This window comes from Toxorhynchites rutilus, chromosome 1, assembly GCF_029784135.1.
Source record: "Toxorhynchites rutilus septentrionalis strain SRP chromosome 1, ASM2978413v1, whole genome shotgun sequence".
NCBI lineage: Eukaryota > Metazoa > Arthropoda > Insecta > Diptera > Culicidae > Toxorhynchites > Toxorhynchites rutilus.
The window spans coordinates 139,619,650-139,640,128 of record NC_073744.1 but is presented as its reverse complement, the minus strand read 5'-3'; the positions used below and the strand labels follow the sequence as shown (position 1 = coordinate 139,640,128).

Below are 20,479 nucleotides of genomic sequence, written 5' to 3'. Positions count from 1 at the left end.
CGTACTTTGTCAAAGTGACTGCTGCACTCATGAATAACCTTATGGGATCGATGAGATGTGCAGTGCATCGTACATTTGTGATTGTATTTATGAGGCTGTTAGTCGATGACCTTTCTTCAGAATGCAATTGTGAATCAATAATGGGCGAGATAGAGATGTATGTAAAGAATCAACTAATTTATTTTTCAAAAACTATAATACATGTCTAAAACTTTGATACGAAACACTTGCTCCATTCGATTATGATATCGCAATGAATTATTCACGACCAACGAGTGGCAAATGTCCTATACTCTCCAGCTCCAGCGTTGATGAACGGTCCAGGAGAAGAGACACTAACCACAGTGAAGATGTCCGTACTCACCCACACCCACACCCACACCAACACACATACACACGAACATCCCGACGACTGATAGTTTGCAGCAGACGACGCTATCTAGCAGCGAATGATGGTGATAGGATCCGGACGGGTGACGTGATGGTTAAATCCTTTAAGCTCGTTCAGTGCTTCCACTCCGCGATAATAATAACTGTTCCGAGCAAGCAGCTAGTCGACACTGAATTGATAGCTAGCTGCCGGAGATGGAATGGAAGCGTCAGTCCATGGCAGTATGCAAACTGTTGCTGCTCCTTCTGGGAAAGCGCTTTCAGCTTCATTTCGTTAATCACACGGATAATATCGCGCGCTTTAAAGCGATGAAAAGATATTACAAGCCGGGTGGGAAAATTCAATTATGATACTTGCTCGTTCTGTTTCATTATAATAAATCTTTTTTTTTTCATGATTCATTGGTGGTTCGCTTTGGTGGTTCTTGTTGTGTTGTCAAACTTGTCAACTGCTAATATTTTCTTGCAACCGTCAAAATTTGATATTTCACACCACTAGTGGCACTCGACGTCATCCAATTTACATTTAAGGATGATATAAACAAAGTACTTATTCTTTCTCATTAATAAGGCCCTAGGTAAGGTAATTGATAGAGCCCTAGGTAAGTTTTGAAGAAGTGGAAGAGCTTTTCCAGGCACAGTAAAACTTTAATTGATCATGTTTATTCCAATTTTGAAACTATTAATCCAGTCACGGATACCAATTTGAAAATAACCGATCATGAGACCTCAGGTATCAATATTGTAGATAATTTCATAGCAAACGACGATTTTGTTTAATTAACGTGCTGGAAGAAATATTCGATACATGCTGTTTCGAATCTTGTGACGAGAAGCCTGAATTTTCCATTCGAGCTTTAGCTTGGGTAGACTATACGATTCGTAGTTGCTCTCCGTGATTGACCTGAACCAACCAATTTGCACAAAGAACATACAGAATGACGCTTGGGACTAGCAAATCATTCTCGTTGTGCAATCTTCGGCGATTCGAGCTATAAATGGTCAATAACGACGCCGGCCACGTCCTTACAGTCACCAGGGGAAGGGAAGGAATGTTAATATGATATTCGCCGCCCGAATATCATGGAAGGGATAGTTGTTAGTAGGGACAAGTATGAATGAGGATTCACTGAGGTAAGTGATGTGGTTATGTAAACGGAGGAACAAAATTCTGAAAATTCTATATGTCACATCATGCGACAGAAATTATCTTCAGGTATCCTGAGAAGGAAAACCTGCATAATTAATTGGACTGGAATCAAATATATACTATTTATCGAACGCACTGTTTCTAATCGCCAGTCGGCGGACATTTAAGTGTGGGAATGCTGAGAATGTAGCCAAGATAACTCCTCTAAAGCCAATCGATCATTCAATATATTAAATTATTCATCACGGGTACGCCATCTCAAATCTAATCGCACGGTGGAGAGTTATTTTTTTGGAAACCTGAGAAGGTTTTACCAAAACGCGGTCGATCATGTCGAGCCTGTTCTAGAAAACTTGTCTTTTAGTTCATTAATAGATAAGAAAAAAAATTTCAAATTCCATTCAAATTCGAACAATTTTCGTTTTGTGAAGACTTTTATAAAATTGTTCACAAAACATTTACCATCAATGAGTACATAAGGATACTATTTTTCATAAAATGACCTGGCATTCCTGAATGCCTGAATTTGAGTCATACACACAAACACATAGTACCATAGAAAACTGAAATAAAAATACATATACTACTTAGCTTAAGTATTGTTGTATATCAATTCCATAACACATTGTCAATGTGTGTATGATCGCAATGACATGTCGCCTGTTCTTCCGCCTCCGCGGTTTCATTCTGTTTTTGAACATGTGAATTTCGTTTTCGCTGGTATTCTCACTACGCCAAGGCAAGCCAGACCATTAGGTCATCCACACGAGATTCTGCTTATACCCTCCATTAAAAGAGAAAGTCTGTCATCTTCGTACCGTACCGCTGCAAACAAATATTCTGAGAGTCGCGTTTCTCTCGTCACACATTTTCTAACATTTGCATACGAGCACAAAATGATGAAAAACACAAACACATTAACCCCTTGCCGTACGATTTAACTTCCAACAACAGGACCCAAACACCAGCACAGTGAGTCGTTTCGATACTCTGCTGAGTGTGTGTATCTTACTTACGATCGTAGCCAGAGTTGCCAATTATAAAACTGGAAGATTGCTCTTAAAAAACTGGAAGAAAACTGGATCCTGTAAAATCTTTTTATTTTAAGAAGACCGGCTATGATGTATCTAAATTGATTTTTACCCATTTCAATGCTTGAGAAATAGATTTTATTTATGCTTCGTGTAGTGTTTATATGTAGTTCATAAAACTCTAACTGTAATTACTGTGAAACAATATTTGAGGAATGGTTTTATTTGGGCAAAACTTGAAGAGTTTTGTATTTATCGCTTTATAAAATCCATAAAATGGCTGATAGAAGAGCGTAGCGTATAGTTCGATGCCTCAAAAAGGCACGGATCAGCATGAGCTGCGAGGTAAAATACAAAAAAAAATACCATAAACAACTTCTCATAATGTTATTTCAATACTCAAATAACCACAAACAACGTTGCTCAAGTATTACTTTGGTATTGAAATTATCAAATTTTGGTATTGAGAAGCTATTTCTCTAATTTTTTTTTGGTATTATTCATTGCTAATTTACATCTTATATTAGGGTTGTACAAACCAAATTTCGGTATCAAGATCAAGATGAGGGACCCTTAAATATTTCCTTTAGCTCGAGAAAGTACTTTTGAAAAACTATGCATAGTATGCTTTCTTGCAAAATATACACTATGGTTCACATGCATTTTATGCATGTTAGCTATTAGCTATTTAGGGGAGTTTGTTTGCATTAACTAAATTAATTATATTTAGAACTAAAATTCCTTCGAGTGACTATGAGAAACTAATATCAATTTTTTGTAAAGGGAAGCAAGGTTACTTGGGTTTTATATTCATATCAATTAAAGTCAATTAGAAGTCAATTAAAGTCCATTTACTCTAGTCAATTAAAGACCATTTACTCTATAACCTTCTGAGCTTCAGAATGTTTTAGAGGATCTAAAACATCTGATGTTTATAAAAACTCAGAGCCTGCATAGCTCGCGGACTCTATGAACTTTTTTTTTGTAAGTTTTCATTCTATGGACATTGTACCAGTCGCGAATGGAATGGTAGATCAATTGGTCTGAACTTCAGAATGGTTTGGAACATCCGATATTTATATAAATTGAAACACAGTGTAGCACATTAATTCTTGGGTAGGCTGTTGAATAAAATTAACAATTGAGTGATAGCCTGTTTTTAAAGAAATTTGATAAGTTACCACCATTCGGGAAAGCTCTCTGTTTTGGAATTTTCGATAAAAACCCGACCGATTAAACAAAATGGAAAGAACCGAATTACAACCTCGCCTGTCGCAGAAAAGAGATATCGATTCAAGGTCTAATGATAAATGTAAGAAAATTAAATTACATAAGGGATAAAAAGTGGGAGGGACAAATAATATTTATCATTGTAAATTTATTTTACATAAAATGGATAAAACTAGGGCACACATATGAAAAACTGGATAAAACTGGACGATATTACAAAAAAACTGGAATATTTTAGGGTTCAACTGGATGACTGGATCGAGGAAAAAACTGGAAGAATCCAGTTTAAACTGGAACATTGGCAACGCTGATCGTCGCAGTCCCGCATCATCACACGCATGAAGCATGTATCCAGTTCACATCGATAGACGATGAGTGAGGTTCGATGCTAGTTTAGGGGAGCGTCAAAGTATAGCTGATTTTCAGTCGGAATGAACGTTTTGAAAATAAAAAATTGTGAATGAAAATTAGCTTTTCCATATCAGATTAGTATTCTATTTAAATTTTAAAAAAATTGTTTGCAGGTGGGTAAAAAGTCTCATAAGAAAATTGTTTATAAAGACAACTTTATATTATAATGAACAAATTCAGTAACAATGTTGGAATTGTATAGCCATTTGGTTGAATGAATGTCAGAAATACGTGTCTCAAGTAATTAAATAACATGATGTGAAAATTTTCATTCAAATTTTAAAATTTAAAAACCGGCTTCGTGTCTTCTAATCTGATAGAGATTACACTAATGAGTTTGGGTCCCAAATTTGAAGTCGCCACCAGACGTCGACACTATTTTTCTGTTATCGCGAATTACCAATTTACCACCATCTGACATATCGTGAAGTCGATGATGAACTTTTACAGCAGACGGATAGTGAGATAGGCGGTGACGGTAGGTAGAGTGAGATGATAATCGTGATAATCGTGCCATACACCTGGTTCTAACTATTACCTTGTAAACGCAAAAGTTTGTATCTTTGAAAAACTCGAACAGCTGGTACAATTTGGATCTTTTGCGCCTTGAACTTGAGAGAGACAAATGGTACAACAAATTTCGTAGAACAAATGATGGAAATCATTGGAATATGTACACGATCGCGCACAATAGATATTCACAATCGATTAAGAAAACTCGTTGTAAATATATTCAGAGGAAGATTGATCAGCATCAAAACAACAGCAAAGAGTTATGGAAAATTTTGAAATCTTTTTTGAAACCTAGTACAGGTCGGACTCGATTATCCGGAGACTCGATTATTTTATTGATTTTTGAAAGTTTTGAATAATTTGTATAATGATTCCATATTGAATAGCCAATATGGGTATCAAATGAAAGGGCTTCACTAGTAGAACACAGTTATTTATTAAAAATGTAAATCCAAGGTGGCGTCCACTACAAAATGGCGGATTACATATTTTTCCAGAACTGAATATCAAACGAAAGGGTTGACTAGTAGAACACAGTTATTTATGAAAAATGTAAATCCAAAATGGCCACCACTACAAAATGGTGCCATATTTTTTTCCAAAGCCCTATCAATATGGGTATCAATTGAAAGTGCTCGCCTGGTAGAACACAGTAGACCATGAAAAATCCAAATCCAAGATGGCCGGAATATTTTCATGATGTACTGTATTGTATTAGTCAAATCATTTTATTTAATACCGATATTGAAGGGATTGCAAAAAAAGCATAGTCGACCATTTAGTGGCGACGACCTTTTTGAATTTATGTTGTTTATTATGTTTTGTGTTCTCCAAGTCAACCCATTCAGCCATTTTTAACGGAGGCCAAATTGAATTTTCCAAGATCATGGAATACGCAGTATTATAATGACAGTAGAGTTGAAGGTTTCTTCCAAATTTCAGATCAATCAATCAACAGGAACGGGGTCAATTTTCTATTAATGTGGGACAACCCAACAAACATTCGAACATACATACAAACAGGTAAAGCTGAATGAAACTATTTAAAAAGTAATTAGTTATTTGGGAACTGCGGCCATCGTGAATTTGGATTTTTCATGGTCTACTGTGTTCTACTAGTCGAGCACTCTCATTTCATACCCATATTGATGGGGCTTTGAAAAAAAATATGGCGCCATTTTGTAGTGGTGACCATTTTGGATTTGCATTTTTAATAAATAACTGTGTTCTACTGGTCAAGCCATTTCATTCGATATCCATATTGATAAGGTTTTGGGAAAACCCATATTGATGAGATTTTAAGAGAATAGGTACATAATCCGCCATTTTGTACCGACCGCCGTTTTGGATTTTCAAGATCATGGAATACGCAGTTTTATAATGACACCACTAATAAAGATGTGTTCCAAATCTCAGATCAATCGGTCAACAGAAAGGGGGTTGAATTTCTATTAATGTGGTACAGCGCTACAGACAAAGTTACAAAGTTACAAAGCCATAAACATAGAAACGGGTCCAAGCAAGTAAAACCGTTTAATAAATAAGTCCAAATCATAATTATATTCCGCTTACCGAGAGAAAATTGTTTTTTTATGATTCGATTATCCGGAGTGAAAAAAAAAATACTACGGATACTCGAGTCCGACCTGTAATAGCTATCCGCAGTTCATAACTTTTCATGGCACACTTGAACAGTCTGAACAGGCTATAGTATCTAAGTTTAATGATTCAGTCCATTGAATTAGTCGATGAACCTGATGAAATAAAACAGCCGATTAATAGTAATTGTAGATTTGAAAGTTTTCATCCAATTACATTAAATGAACTTAGAACTACATTACATTAAATGAACCCAGCAACATGTTTCACACATTAGAGAAAATATTAGAATTAGTTGTTAAAGGCCAGCTGTTGGAATATTTAAATCATAACACTTTGCTGATACCAGAAAAATCGGGATATCAGGAAGGCAATTCCTGTAAAACCGCGATGAATTTGGCGTTAGCATCATTGCTGTTTTCTTGGATCAGAAACGCGCTTTCGAGACAATTTCTAGGCCCATGTTGTCGAATACGATTAAGCGCTTTGGAATTACGAGTACTGCATATAAATGGTTTGAAAGTTATTTGTATGACAAAACTCAACGGACGATTTTTAATGATTCAATTTCCAGTCCCGTAGGGAATAATCTTGGAGTAGCACAGGGAAGTGTATTAGGGCCCCTTTTATTCATTATGTACATCAAGGACATGCGACGAGTTTTACGATTTTATGATATTAACCTCTTGCAGATGATACTGTGTTATTCATTGCAGCAAATGATTCAAATCAGGTCGTTTTACATTTGAATGGAGATTTGCGTTCTTTGAGTTTATTCAAAAATTATCAAAAAGTGGTCAACTTAAATTCACCGTATTTTTTTCTTATCATTCATATAAAAAACCTGATCACCCCTCATTTTGTAGGTGTGTGTGTGTATAGAATGATGCCTCTATTTGGATTTTGACATTAGATCTTTAGTTATCAAAATGGCGTCAAAGCAAGAGGAGCGACGAATCAAAATTTTGTACATGCGTCGTGAAAATCCAAACTACACGCACGCAGAAATAGCAAAATCGTTGAATGTGGCCAAATCAACCGTCACCAAAGTAATAACGGAGAACGTTTGTCGACAACTAGAAAGCCTGTTCGGGGAACGTTTGTCGACAACTAGAAAGCCTGGATCTGGGGGAAATCGAAAGCCGGGAGCCGCAGTGACGAACAGAAGAGTGGCTAGCGCTTTCAAGCGCAACCCCAACCTCTCCGTTCGAAATGTTGCAAATATGTTGGGAATATTGTCTACAACCGTGCATGAAGCTAAAAAACGATCCGAACTATCGACTTATAAGAAGATAGTGACTCCAAATCGCAACGATAAGAAAAACCTTACGGCAAAAACAAGATCTCGGAAGCTGTATACGACATTGTTGACAAAGTTTGATTGCGTGGTAATGGACGACGAAACCTACGTCAAGGCAGACTTCAGACAGCTTCCTGGACAAGAGTATTATACAGCAACCGGAAGGGGAAAGGTGGCAGACATTTTCAAGCATATTAAACTATCAAAGTTTGCCAAAAAATATCTCGTTTGGCAAGCTATCTGTACCTGTGGCTTGAAAAGCGACATTTTCGTTGCAACCGGGACCGTCAACCAGGAAATTTACGTGAAAGAGTGTCTTCAAAAGCGTTTGCTGCCTTTCCTGAATAAACATGACTTGTCTGTGCTGTTTTGGCCGGATTTGGTATCCTGCCATTATGGAAAAAGGCCATGGAGTGGTATGCCGCTAACAAGATACAGGTTGTGCCCAAGGATAAGAACCTTCCCAACACACCAGAACTTCGCCCAATCGAAAAATATTGGGCGATAGTTAAGCAGAACCTTAAGAAGACCCAAAAAACTGTTAGCAGCGAGAAGCAGTTCAAAGCAATCTGGCGTTCTGCGGCGAAGAAAGTGGATAAGGTGACTGTACAAAATCTGATGGCAGGCGTCAAACGAAAGGCTCGCCAATTTGGACTAGGTCGACCGGTATCTTATCTGAGTATTTTTTCCGTCTTTTATACATATTGAACTTCAAAAAGAAAGATACTTTGATTTTTTTTAATAAACAAATAATCGATTTACACGCAATTTAGTTTGACCACTTTTTTATTCGAACACAATATGAAATATATGCAATTGAATATAAATAAAACTAAATTTATGGTAATCTCGCGAATTCGTTCAAATGGAAACGTCTCTATTGTAATTGATGATGAGACCATTGATCGCGTTCGGGATATTGAATATCTTGGCGTGATTATTGATGACAAACTCAAGTTCAACACTCACATTGACAATGTCATCAATAAAATTGTCAAGAAGTATGGAATCTTATGCCGATTGAAAAACGATTTAACTATGTGCAACAAAATACAGCTATACAAATCAATCATCTCTCCCCGTTTAGACTTTTTTTCTTCCATTCTATTTTTAGCAAATGATACACAAATATCGAGATTACAGCGTTTGCAGAATAAAATAATGCGGTTGATTCTAAAATGTAATAGATTCACTTCCTCATCTTTGATGCTGGACGCTCTAAAATGGTTATCCGTGAAACAAAGAATTGTTTATTTAACTATGGTGTTCATTTTTAAAGTAGTTAACGGTTGGCTGTCTCGATATTTGTGTGATCGAATTGAAAGAGCAAGCGATTTTCATAGATATAACACTAGAAACGCGAATGAATTAAGCACACCTCATTTCTTGTCATGTGCTTCACAAAATTCGTTGTACTTCAAAGGAATAAATGTCTTCAACTCGATGCCAAGACATATTAAATGCGCAACAACACTTATAGAATTTAAGATGCACTGTATTTCACACGTGAAAGCTGTGTTTTATTAACAGCCGAACTTTTTTTTTTCTACTTTATGACAAAGATTTTGATTGACGAAGTTTTATACGAACGGATAATTAATGTGGACAGTTTTGGTAGTTTGTTTTAATATTTCCAATTAACCTGTCGAAGTTTTTTGAACGGATTATATTATGTAGACTTAAATAGTCTTTTAAATTACCTTTTTAATTTGTATTGATCTCTATTATGTCTGTCATTATCTTGGTGATGAGGGACTATTTTTATTTTTAGTTAGTCGTTTTTATAGTTATATTAGATGAAAAAAAAATAGAAGTAGTCTACAAAAGTTTGAGCGACGCGCGCGTGTCTCAGATATAAAGGATATTAAATTGAAAGATTTTTATGTGCCGGTCTAGAAATTTTTCGTAAAGGAAATTCTCTCGATTTCTCTGAATGAGGATACTCATAGTCAATCCAAAACAAGGCTGGCGGGTGGACTTGTGCTCTGGTGGACCACTTGGCTACAAGGGTCTCGTCGGGAGCGTGTCGGCTCTGTGGCGGACATGACTGAGTATTGGCTTGTCTTTTGACATTGCAATTTTTTGAACTTATATCTGTAAATAAAATCAGTGCGTTTTTTTTGTGTTTGCTCAACTGTTGGGGAAAAATAAATAAATTATCTTTTAGATAACTCGTCTCGCTCAAACCTCTGTAGAGGAAGGAGCGGGACCATCATCATCATCTTACTGCTGAAGCTATTTGTTGATAAAAAGCGGGATATTAGTTGCGCTTCTAATTGATCTTGTTCCTGGTCATTCGGTTCTGAAATTATGAAACAATTTTCTTTACCATTATTTTACCTATTTTCGTCCGCATCCAATACTACGTTAAAAGGTCGTTTATGATTCGTAGTTTGGTTCTCAGATATATTGAATATATTTTAGGATTTAACATATTCATTAGGATTTCATGAACCCATCTTTCCCTCTCGAAACGACTGAAAACGTCAGTCAATTAGTGTGTAGCAACAAATCACTTTCTAATTACTTAAACTAAAACAAACAACCCCGAACAGAAAAGTATCACACATCAGAACTAGGATTCAACAGGACATGACATTATCAACAATCACAACTTGTCCGACAACTCGGTTAATCCTAATCTAATTACCATACAATCCGACAGAAGTGATCCGTTCAACCCCTGTCTGTCCCCTCTCGAGCCGACCCACCCCCTTTCAGGGGCGGCAGCAAAAGAGCAACGAACCGGACGCGACAACCGAAGGTAGGGATGAGGGGGTGAACGAACGAACGGAGATAAAATTTGGTTGCAAATTCATAAATTCAGCCGAAAATGAGTTTTAATTGAAACAATTAGAACTCGGAGGCCGTTTTGTGAATTCCCGAAAGGTCGATTACAGCTGAGTTGTGGAAGGCCAGGGAGGTAACAGTGGGGGGCACGTGCGGGAGACTGGAGAGGGTTAACAAAGGGTCACCAAATGCGAACGCTTTATGTTTATGACAATTTTTCGGTGCGGTTTGATTTAGGATTCCGATTGAGTGTATAAAATTTTGGGCGAAAATAACGATCCACCAGGCGTGGGGACGTGTTGGGGGACTGTTGAAGGGAAGGCACGCTCGCACGGGTCGGTCTGTGTTAAACGGATGAATGCGGAAAATATTTGGGTCATTTGGATCATGCCCCGGCAATCAGTTAGTTGGATTTTTACTGCCGACGTTTTCGTTAAATCGTAAACATGTCATGACAGCAAACGAAAGTTGGGTTAATTTGGAGGTTGTGAATTATTAATTCTGACACTTGTTACTTTCGATTTTTAGAGCAAAGGTTTATTCAGAATGAAGAATACATTTGCTTTACGTAAAAAAATGATCGCATACAGTTTTTAGGAATTTATGGATTTTTCTTTTTTTTAGTACATTAAAGTAAAGTGTGTACAGGTCGGATTCAATTATATACAATCTTCAAATATTTTACAAACGAATTCTGTATATGAGGAATTTCATGCCAACTCGTCTCAGGAGTTAGCAGCGCCATCTCAGATAGTAGTGGAACGTTGTGGTGTAAAGACATGGGTCATTTAAGCAACTTTGCATACATGAAATATTCGAAAAAAATTAGACTACTTTTTGGAAAAAGCGAAATTTTTTTTTCTTAATTTTTTACTAAAATTTATAACTTAAAAACTGTAGTATACAACAACTTTTTCATGTTTTCTTTGAAAAAAATACAACTCATCCTAATTTTGTTTAAAGTCAAGATAGTGTATTCGACAAAGATTTAGATCTTATTAAAATATAAACTTTTGTCGAAGACATCAACTTTCTACCTTTTATAGCTTTTGGAATATATGTCATTTTTGTTTGAAGACTCCAGAAACAAATAATGTTTTGCTCCTGTAGGAAATTACTTAGGTTTTCATTAAAAATTATCAAAGAATTTTAAAGAAAAAATAATCATTAAAGAAATATTTTGGAAATAAAAATTCATTTTTCTCGAAAACTTATGCTTTTAACATTCTGAAAAATATAGATATAAATAGCCCTTAAAATTTCCAACAAATTTTCCATACATCGGACGATGGGCACATTTACATGGAAATTTTTTTTCGAACAATAACTTTTTCATTTTTTTTTTCTTTGAAAAAACACTATTAATGTTTAATTTGTAGCATTTTTGTGTATAAATCATCCTAGTTTCCTACATTTCATCCTCTGACATGAGTTTTGTAGGTATAATAGTTTTTAAAGTATATTTTTTTGTAAAAAATCAAGAAAAAAAATTTGGCTTTTTCCAAAAAGTTGTCCAATTATTTTTCGAATATTTCAAGTATGCAAAGTTGCTTAAATGACCCATGTCTTAGATCCACAACGTTTCACTACTATCTGAGATGGTACTGTAAACGGCCAGTCGAGTTGGCATGAAATTCGTCATATGACGAAACGAATTTTTTGTTTATTATTATTATTTCATGTACATTTTTTGTATTTTTTGTTTTTTGTTTTTGCGAATTGAATTTTTAATTAATCCTCCTTAAGTCATATAATACCTTTCTCAAATTCGAATTCTTTTAGGAGATGATAGAGGATCATGTTTGATGGAAAATGTTCTTTAACGCATGTGTTCGAATTTCAACAAGGACAGAGTTATTGAACTTCTTTTTTGTTTCAGGCTCTGTTTTCCTTAAACTGACTCTACTTCAAACAGCCGAGTAGCTACGTAAGACGATTTTATTGTTTTCATCTAATTTAGGGTATTTAAAAAAGATTTCGGAAGTGAAAAGCTTAAAAGTTAGTAGTTTTTAACGTGTTATTATTTATTTTACCACAAAAATGCAAAATAAATATGATTGGTTGTATAAAAAATATTAAAACCCTGTGGGTCTTCGTAGCCTAATTGGTTGCCGGTCCGCTACTAAGCAAACGATCATGAGCTCATAACCATAACTGATCGTCTGTTTGTGTTATTCTAGCTACTACGTCCACGCAACAATCATCATGTGACGGTAATCCCAGCCCCTTACCGTTCACATTAAGGTTTGCTGTATCGGCAATTAATAACACAACAATGGAACGCTCATATCAACAGTCTCGCTGTGAACAGTCCAACTGTGAACATTCGAACAATAGGAATACTCTTACGCCGAAAAGACGACATGCGTATCGATATAATAGGAATACTCTTACGCATAAAAATGACTACAGTGTAATATAAAACAAAAATTATCTTGAGATTAATAAAAATTTACACGAATTAATTCTTCGCTGTTACAGTTGAATTGCTAAATGAGCCTAATGAAATAAACATATGGGATAAAAAGACAAATTAAAACTCTAATTGCTCTACAATTTGTTATTCAACACCCAACTTCGATCTTCCTTAATTTCCCTGGAATTTATTTTATAACTATTCCTGGTAATCCATCTATCCCAAAATGAATTTTTGAAAAAAAAATTACATTGAAATTTCATCTAGTTAAATTTTGAAATTCAATCAGATTTTTAAATTTACTGATTTTGATTCGATTTTTGCTGAAATCACATGATATTATCATCACCCTAACTATTGAATGTACCAGGACTTCTTCTGTAGAAGCCTTGCGACCATTAGTTTGATGTATTGTATCAGTATCAGAACTATCTGATTACATTCTCAACATTGTTCAAAAATTTTTCGCTTATGCCCTTTTTCGCTCGGTCACCCATATACCCTCAGGTTTTTTCCAAACATAAGCATCAATCATCACTGTAGCGGAGAAAACCAATATGTATAAACATATATAGCAAATAAGCAAATTGGGAGTCGTGAGTTCAAAACATGACCATCTTTGTGTTGTTATAAAATTACTACACACAACAAAACACAATAATAGAGGCGAATGAACTGAAAAGTTTAAAGCCTCTCAAAGCCAAAAAAAGAAGAAGAAGAAAAATATAGGAGGTTGTGTTCAAGACACGACCGCATTGTTGACGTAGAACTACGCTGTGGTTTAATTCAAGTCGCTTGTTTAGAACTGCGGATATTATTTTATAATGCAACGAAAATTTTAAAATAATCATTCTACCAGTTTGGTCGCTCTGAAATGTTTTTTTTTTATTGTAGAATCATTTGATGATTCATTCTTGTGCTCGCAGAACAAACTTTGCTCGAGATAAGCGCAGCTCTCATCCTTAGGGGAGAACGTTTTGCTACTGGCAAGCGAAACCAAATCACATACAAAATTCCAGAACGACATTTACTTTCTTGGTGACTAAATAAACGAAATAAACTCTATCTGTTAATCTCAACAACCCTCAAAAGAGTAGCACTGCTTCATTATGATCAAGATTAGCGCAAATGCATTCCTAGTTGAAAGCAGTTTTGCGACTGACACGTGAGCTCAAATAAATAAATTAATTAATATAACTTATTGAATAACTTGGTATTTCCCAAATATTTTTTTGGTACACAACCTTAACACCTGCTTCACCATAGCGTCAGTTCAATGCATTGATGACAGAAAACAAACGATGTTAACTGCTGAATATTTGCCTCAGCAGAGATTCATTACTAAAACCCAAGCGTAAATATTTCCCTCCCGCTATCTTCCCTCCTTGTTTATATTTATCATTACGACTGCATAATTTGCAACACAAAACAATCGACAATCATAGCATAAAAAATAGGCGATTTTTGCATCGTTACAGGGCCAACGCACACGGGAGCAGGGGGACACGGGAGTTTCGGCGTAGCGAAGATGAGCTATTTTTACGTACGGGTTGTGTAGCACGCACGTACGCACACAAATATCCATATATCGATGGGTTGAAGCAACTAAATATACACACACTTATCTCCGTTCTGCGCTCTGCCCAACAGAAGCCCTTAGCTATCACCCTTTGGGGAGAGAGTGTTCCTACCGTCATGTGATACCAAATCACTGACAAAATTCCATTTATTTTTTTCCAAAAAGATCATTTATTTTCTTGGTGAGCTGACGATAGCCTAGCTTGATGATTCCCTACACAATTGTGTAGCTCAGAACCTTAATGCAATAGCGTTAGTTTGATGCAATGATTGCAATGCTAGAGACATCAGCGAGTGAGTAATTTGGTCGCGTCCACAGCTCAATCCGAATCGAAGACATGTGATCATGAAATGCAAGGAAGAACAAGCGATATTCATTGCTTTGAATACTGAACAATACTGAAAGTTTGCCTTCCTTCCTTGCTTGAGAATTTAAACTTCTTCAGTTCATTAGTCTCTATCCTTCAAAAAGGCTCTTGGAAAACTTTACTTTATCCATCATATAACTCCTCCACCCCCATTGCCTTGAGAAAGACATTCGATCCCTCGCCGTCCAGCTCACCCAGCAACGATGTTGTTCAGTCGACTTCCTCACGAAGAATGAAAGTTTGCCTCAGCGAGATCCACCGTTTATACTCTAGGCAAATATTCCCCTTATTTCTTCTTCTTCTCCTTTGTTCACTTTACATCTTACGATTCCCCTTCGTTGCTCGTCGATAAGTTGCTCGTAATTGACAGCTCTGTTCGGGAAAGCACACAAATGGACAGAACAAATGTATGAGGAAATGGGAATGTTTCCAATTTTCATCAATTTAAACCATATACAGACTATGGGATTGTAATGTATAGCATATCAAACAAATCTTAGGGTATATCCGATTCGTTTGGTATATGAATCGCCAAAATCCGTTCGCGGCAAAAATAGTTATTAACGTTAACTTTATTTCATAAAAACGTGACCTGTTTTCTGATTTGGCACCCTTAATGAAAGACGTAGTTCTACGTCAAAAACACAACACAATAGACATCAGCGATGGAGATCGATTCACAGTCGGTATGGCCTCTCTCCATCCATACGAGCTCTACTTGCAACAAGAAACATCGGGCTACAGTGATAGAAATAACATAACAATGATTATATCAAATGTCTTCGCTGTTCGGTCTAACCGAACAATGGAACAGAAGGAAACTCTTACGCCTAAATGGGTGCTCTGTAATTTACAACTTACAGATACAAAAAAAATGCCAATGAACCTAAATAAATAAACAAATGGAATAAAAAAGTAAGCAAATTTAATAGGTAGGGTCCACTCTGTACGAAAAGTCGGACATTTTTTTTCGCGCGTCTCATTTATTTTGTTCCCATTTTTTTAAACATGGGTCAATAAGTATCAAATATCACTCGTAGACCTTTCATCCTTCCAATGAAATGATTTTCATACTGCTTCACTCAGCTGACAAAGAGGTATTAACGCTTAAGATGGCCTCCTGATAAAACGTCGTTTCGTTAGTTAGTTTGCTCACCAACTTGAAAATTCAGCAAGTTTTTGTTATATCAATTTGAATAACACACAAACACTCTCCATCTCACGGTATGGCATGAAACGCGGTGCAACTTCTCATCGATCATCAAGCTCGGATTTGAGGACAGAAATTTAAGGAATAATCGTTGTGCATTTTCTATTTTTGTTTACATTTTTCATTCACAACAAACTAGCAACTCTCTGATTTCGCTTTCAGATTTTGCGTTGAGCAAAATTTCTATGTGTAACAATTAACTTTTCGCTATCTGAAGCGAGACTACAGTAAAAATCGTTAGTGAAAATTCTTTTATATCACAAATATTAAAAATGTTATAATAATAAAAATGTTATTCAGAGAGAAAGAGATGTGGGAAAATCTCTCTCGATTCTCTCATATTCTCAACTATTTTTCCCTGTGGATGAAAATCGGAGGTCTCCACGCGAAGTGCAAACGGGCACATTTTGTCCAGTCCAGTGTAAATAGCTCGCAATCCCACATTTAACCCTTTGCGGTCGTATTGAATTCAGGCATGGGTGTCGTACTGGTCGGAATTATTTTTCCTTGAAAAAGCAGTGATAAATACAAGATTATGAAAAAATTAACATTTTTCTTATTTTTTTTTTTGTTAACTATGTATATGTGTTAACTTAACAATGTGTTTTGATGTGGTGTTTTTATATAAAAATTATATATTTTTTAATTCGTCTTCGTGTGAAATCTTCCGAAACTCTCTCAAAGAGTAAATCATATGAAGTATAATCAACACATAATTTTAGTTTTATTATCCGTTGAATATGAGACACGTTTGCCATTGATGTAATAAATGTGCATCCGAAAAGATTAGCACTTTTCTCTTTTAACAAACAAAGGTTCTTTTTTACATGAGATTATTCAGATTACATAATACACTTATGCAAACAACAAACTTCAACATAATTCAAACCAGTAGTTACTCAAATACTTTTTTTCTGTGGTCCGAGATTATCAGAACTTCTCGCTTTTGGAGAAAAAAGATTTTGTCGCTTGAGACACTTATGCGATTATTCAAATAACATGAGACACTTATGCAAAAAGTAGTTCTGATACTTATGAACAATCTTTTACATCACAACGAAGTGTTACAATGGCAGAATTTTCTGCTGTTATGTTTTTTGTCCCACAATGCATTCAACGCACGGTGTATTATCTTGTGTGGGTGACTACTTTGTTTGATACTGAGTACAATTGTCTATTACTCATAGGAGCACCGTGTTGATCCGTGAACAGGTTCACTAGACATCAAGCTTCGTTTAGGAAAAGCATAAATTGATACTTGGTTGAGTAAAATATAAGATTAGCATGGTTTCTTGCTGTGGTGGCTGAGAGCAGACAAACGACCAGAACGGTAAAAAAGGTATGGTGGCTGAGAGCAGACAAGCGACCACAAAGGGTTAATCGTATTCCATATGTCAACACGTTCATTTCTACAAGAGGAGCTCAACATGAAAGGGGTGTAAGTGACATCATCGATTTCTCTACAATCGACTCTCATTTGGTCATAACTTAGCTACAAACACATTCCCAGCTGTAAAGGGCAAACACGAAATTATTGCGACACATTCAACAGGGCATAACTTTTTTACCATTGGGTAAAAATCAACCAAATTTTGCACACTTTCTCATTGATGTGTATTGTCTACATGCTGTCAAACTCGAAGTCGTGTTTTTCGATTCAACGAAAATGGAGGTGAACCAACGCGGGTCGAGAGAACAAATTCTTTCCAAACACCTGGAATTTCGCACCGGCAATTGGGAAAAATGTTGAACATTCACCATTCAACCGTCTCCAGAGTGTTGAAGCGGTTCCAGGAGCGGTTGACGTTGGACCACGGCAAAGGAGCTGGAAGAAAACCGGGACCGGAGAACAAAAAGACGGAGGGAAAGGTGAAGCGGATGATTAAAGCAAATCCCAACGTCTCAAGCCGTGATTTGGCTAAAAAGATCGGCATGTCGCAGAGCTACTCCAGAATGCGAAGAAGAGAGCTGGACTACATACATACAAGGTACAGAGCTTCCCAAACCGCGATGAGCGGCAACAATCGACGGCTAAAACTCGGGCACGGAAGTTCTGCGGGAAGATGCTGACAAAATATGGCTGCAAATTCCGGGGTTGGAGTTTTTCACCGGCAAGAGCAAGTTCGATGTGGACGACAAATTTAAGAAGAAGAAAATGTCGAAGTTCGCCTCCAAATATCTCGTTTGGCAGGCCATCTGCTCTTACGGACTGAGGAGTGAGCCTTTCGTGACAAAGGGCACAGTAAATGGCGAGATCTACAAATCTGAGTGCCTCGAGAAGTGCCTTTTGCCGTTCTTGCAGCAGCACGACGAAGCTCCGCTATTTTGGCCAGATTTGGCATCATGCCACTATTCTGAAAGCGTCCTGGAGTGGTATGAGGCCAATTCTGTCCATTTTGTTCCAGAGGACATGAACCCGCCAAACTGTCCGGAGCTGCGCCCGGCGGAGCAGTACTGGGCAATAATGAAGCGGGAACTTCGGAAGAGCAAGAAGACAGTCAAAGACGAGAAGAACATGTTAAGAAAATAGAAAAAACTGAGAAACTGGTACCGGATGACACTGTAAAGACTTTGATGGAGGGCATCAAGCGAAAATGCGTTCAATTTTACACTCAAGACTCCATCGATTAACTTTTCTTTTGATTTTTGAAGTAAATATATGTATAAAACTACCCTAAAATTTTGGTTTAGTTCTAAACATTATAAGAAAATTGGCATGACATTTTCTGTGTCGCAATAATTTCGTGTTCGCCCTTTATTTGGCAATGTGGATGATAGCTCATCTATCGGATTCTATTGCAATCTCAAATTGGAACGTTTTTGCAGTTGAGTTATTAACTAAAGAAAAAGTTGATGAAGAGAAATCGATGAAGTCACTTACATCCCTTTCATTCTAAGCCCCTCACAACTGAATCATGGTAACGGCAGAAAACTCGGCATAGCAGATCCGAGTGCGGACTCAACAAAAACAACAAAAACTAGTGCGGACTCATCAAAAACGGCAAAATTAAAAAACAACGAATCATTTTGAGTCATACTTATACAAATTAAGACGCTGAACCCAAGTTATAAACAGAACTAGCAATCAAATTGCCCCGCCTCAAAAAATGACTTTTACCCGTCTTGAGGTTTCACGAGGGCATGACAATATTCTGATAGGATCAGACAGCCACTACACCTGGCTCATCTTCGACTGGTGCAAAAATAATAACGTTGTTTTTGCACCAAAGTTAATCCTCAAAACACTCCACAATTTCGCCTTATCATGAAACTTTGAACTAAATACCACTACTAATAGAACTGGACTTCAATCACCTGATGAAAAGGATCAACGCATAGGGGTGGTCGTTTGAGTCAAAAGAGAGTGTAATGAAGCAGGGATGTCTCGCTCCATCTGCTTAGCTACCGTTAAGAGACAGAGCGAAATTTTTGTTCAATCCGATCAATGTGTATTAATCAATTCTTGATTATATTAAAAACAAATCGTTCAGTTCAAACCTTACCGGATTGAATAAAAATTGTGACGAATTCCCGCAATCGTTACCGCACTGCACTGATTTTGAAAATCACATAATAAGAAGATTTAGCGGGAATCCAGTAGAAAGAAAACACCCTCTCGACGGTTTCAATTGAAATGTATCAATCAAAACTTTGGCTATATCGTTTTCAGTTATTGTCATCAACCGGGATTACTTTTTGAAGACTTCCTTCGAAAATAAATCCGAACCAGAGGCGACAAAAAGTTCCACTTGCTGGGTTGAAGTGCTATCGACTTCTCTTCACATCAGTTTCACCAGAAAATTGGGATGCCGCCTGGCTGTCTGGAAATTTTCAAGGGGGGGAGGAGAAACACTATGAATATTGATGGTTTTCATGTTGAATCGTGTAGCCCGCAGTTCTTTCCTTAATTCAGATTGATGGTTCAACGATGACTGGCAGCGATTTTGATCTCCAGAGCAACGGTACAGTGGAGAAAAAAAAATGAAAGATGCATATCGCAAATATAAAACTCAGTTACAATTCACTTACCTCTGACTAAACTCAGGCAGAGCCCAAGCACCAGCAGCATCACTGATGATGATAAGCTAATTCTGAGTGACGTGCTCATGTTGTCTGCTCGGAAACTATCCTCCAACTTTCACTGCTATCTCGCTTGCACTTCGTTTTCAAATTCACTTTTTTCCCCCACAGCTTCCACTTCGAATCACTGACTCGGCAATGGAACCAACTGGTTGAAGACTCCTTGACTTGGATTTACACTATCCGACACGTCAAAAAATCAGAACGGGAGAATTTTCCACTAACGGTTTCTGTATTCACCTGAGCTATCACAACAACTTGAATCGCTCGAATCCACTCACCACAGTCTGTCACTATTACGGAATTGCCACACTAAATCACTTCCTTTTCTTTGGTTTTGTCCCTCGCGGGATCATGAGCGGTCTAATCGAAATTTATATCCCGATGGAAGAATGCTAAAACAGGAAAAGACA

The 20,479-nt window shown here is 36.8% G+C and overlaps 1 protein-coding gene across 4 annotated transcripts in view; it reads right to left on the bottom strand.

Annotated features, from left to right (window-relative positions):
* The window catches only part of LOC129761730 (lachesin), a 320,135-nt gene that overhangs the window by 236,198 nt on the left and 63,458 nt on the right, over positions 1-20,479 (bottom strand). For all 4 annotated transcript variants that reach the window (XM_055759483.1, XM_055759475.1, XM_055759499.1 and 1 more), the window contains exon 2: positions 20,016-20,461. In XM_055759483.1, the coding sequence (XP_055615458.1) occupies positions 20,016-20,094 (79 nt within the window). In that variant the 5' untranslated portion in view covers positions 20,095-20,461. The remainder of the gene's footprint in view (positions 1-20,015; positions 20,462-20,479) is intronic.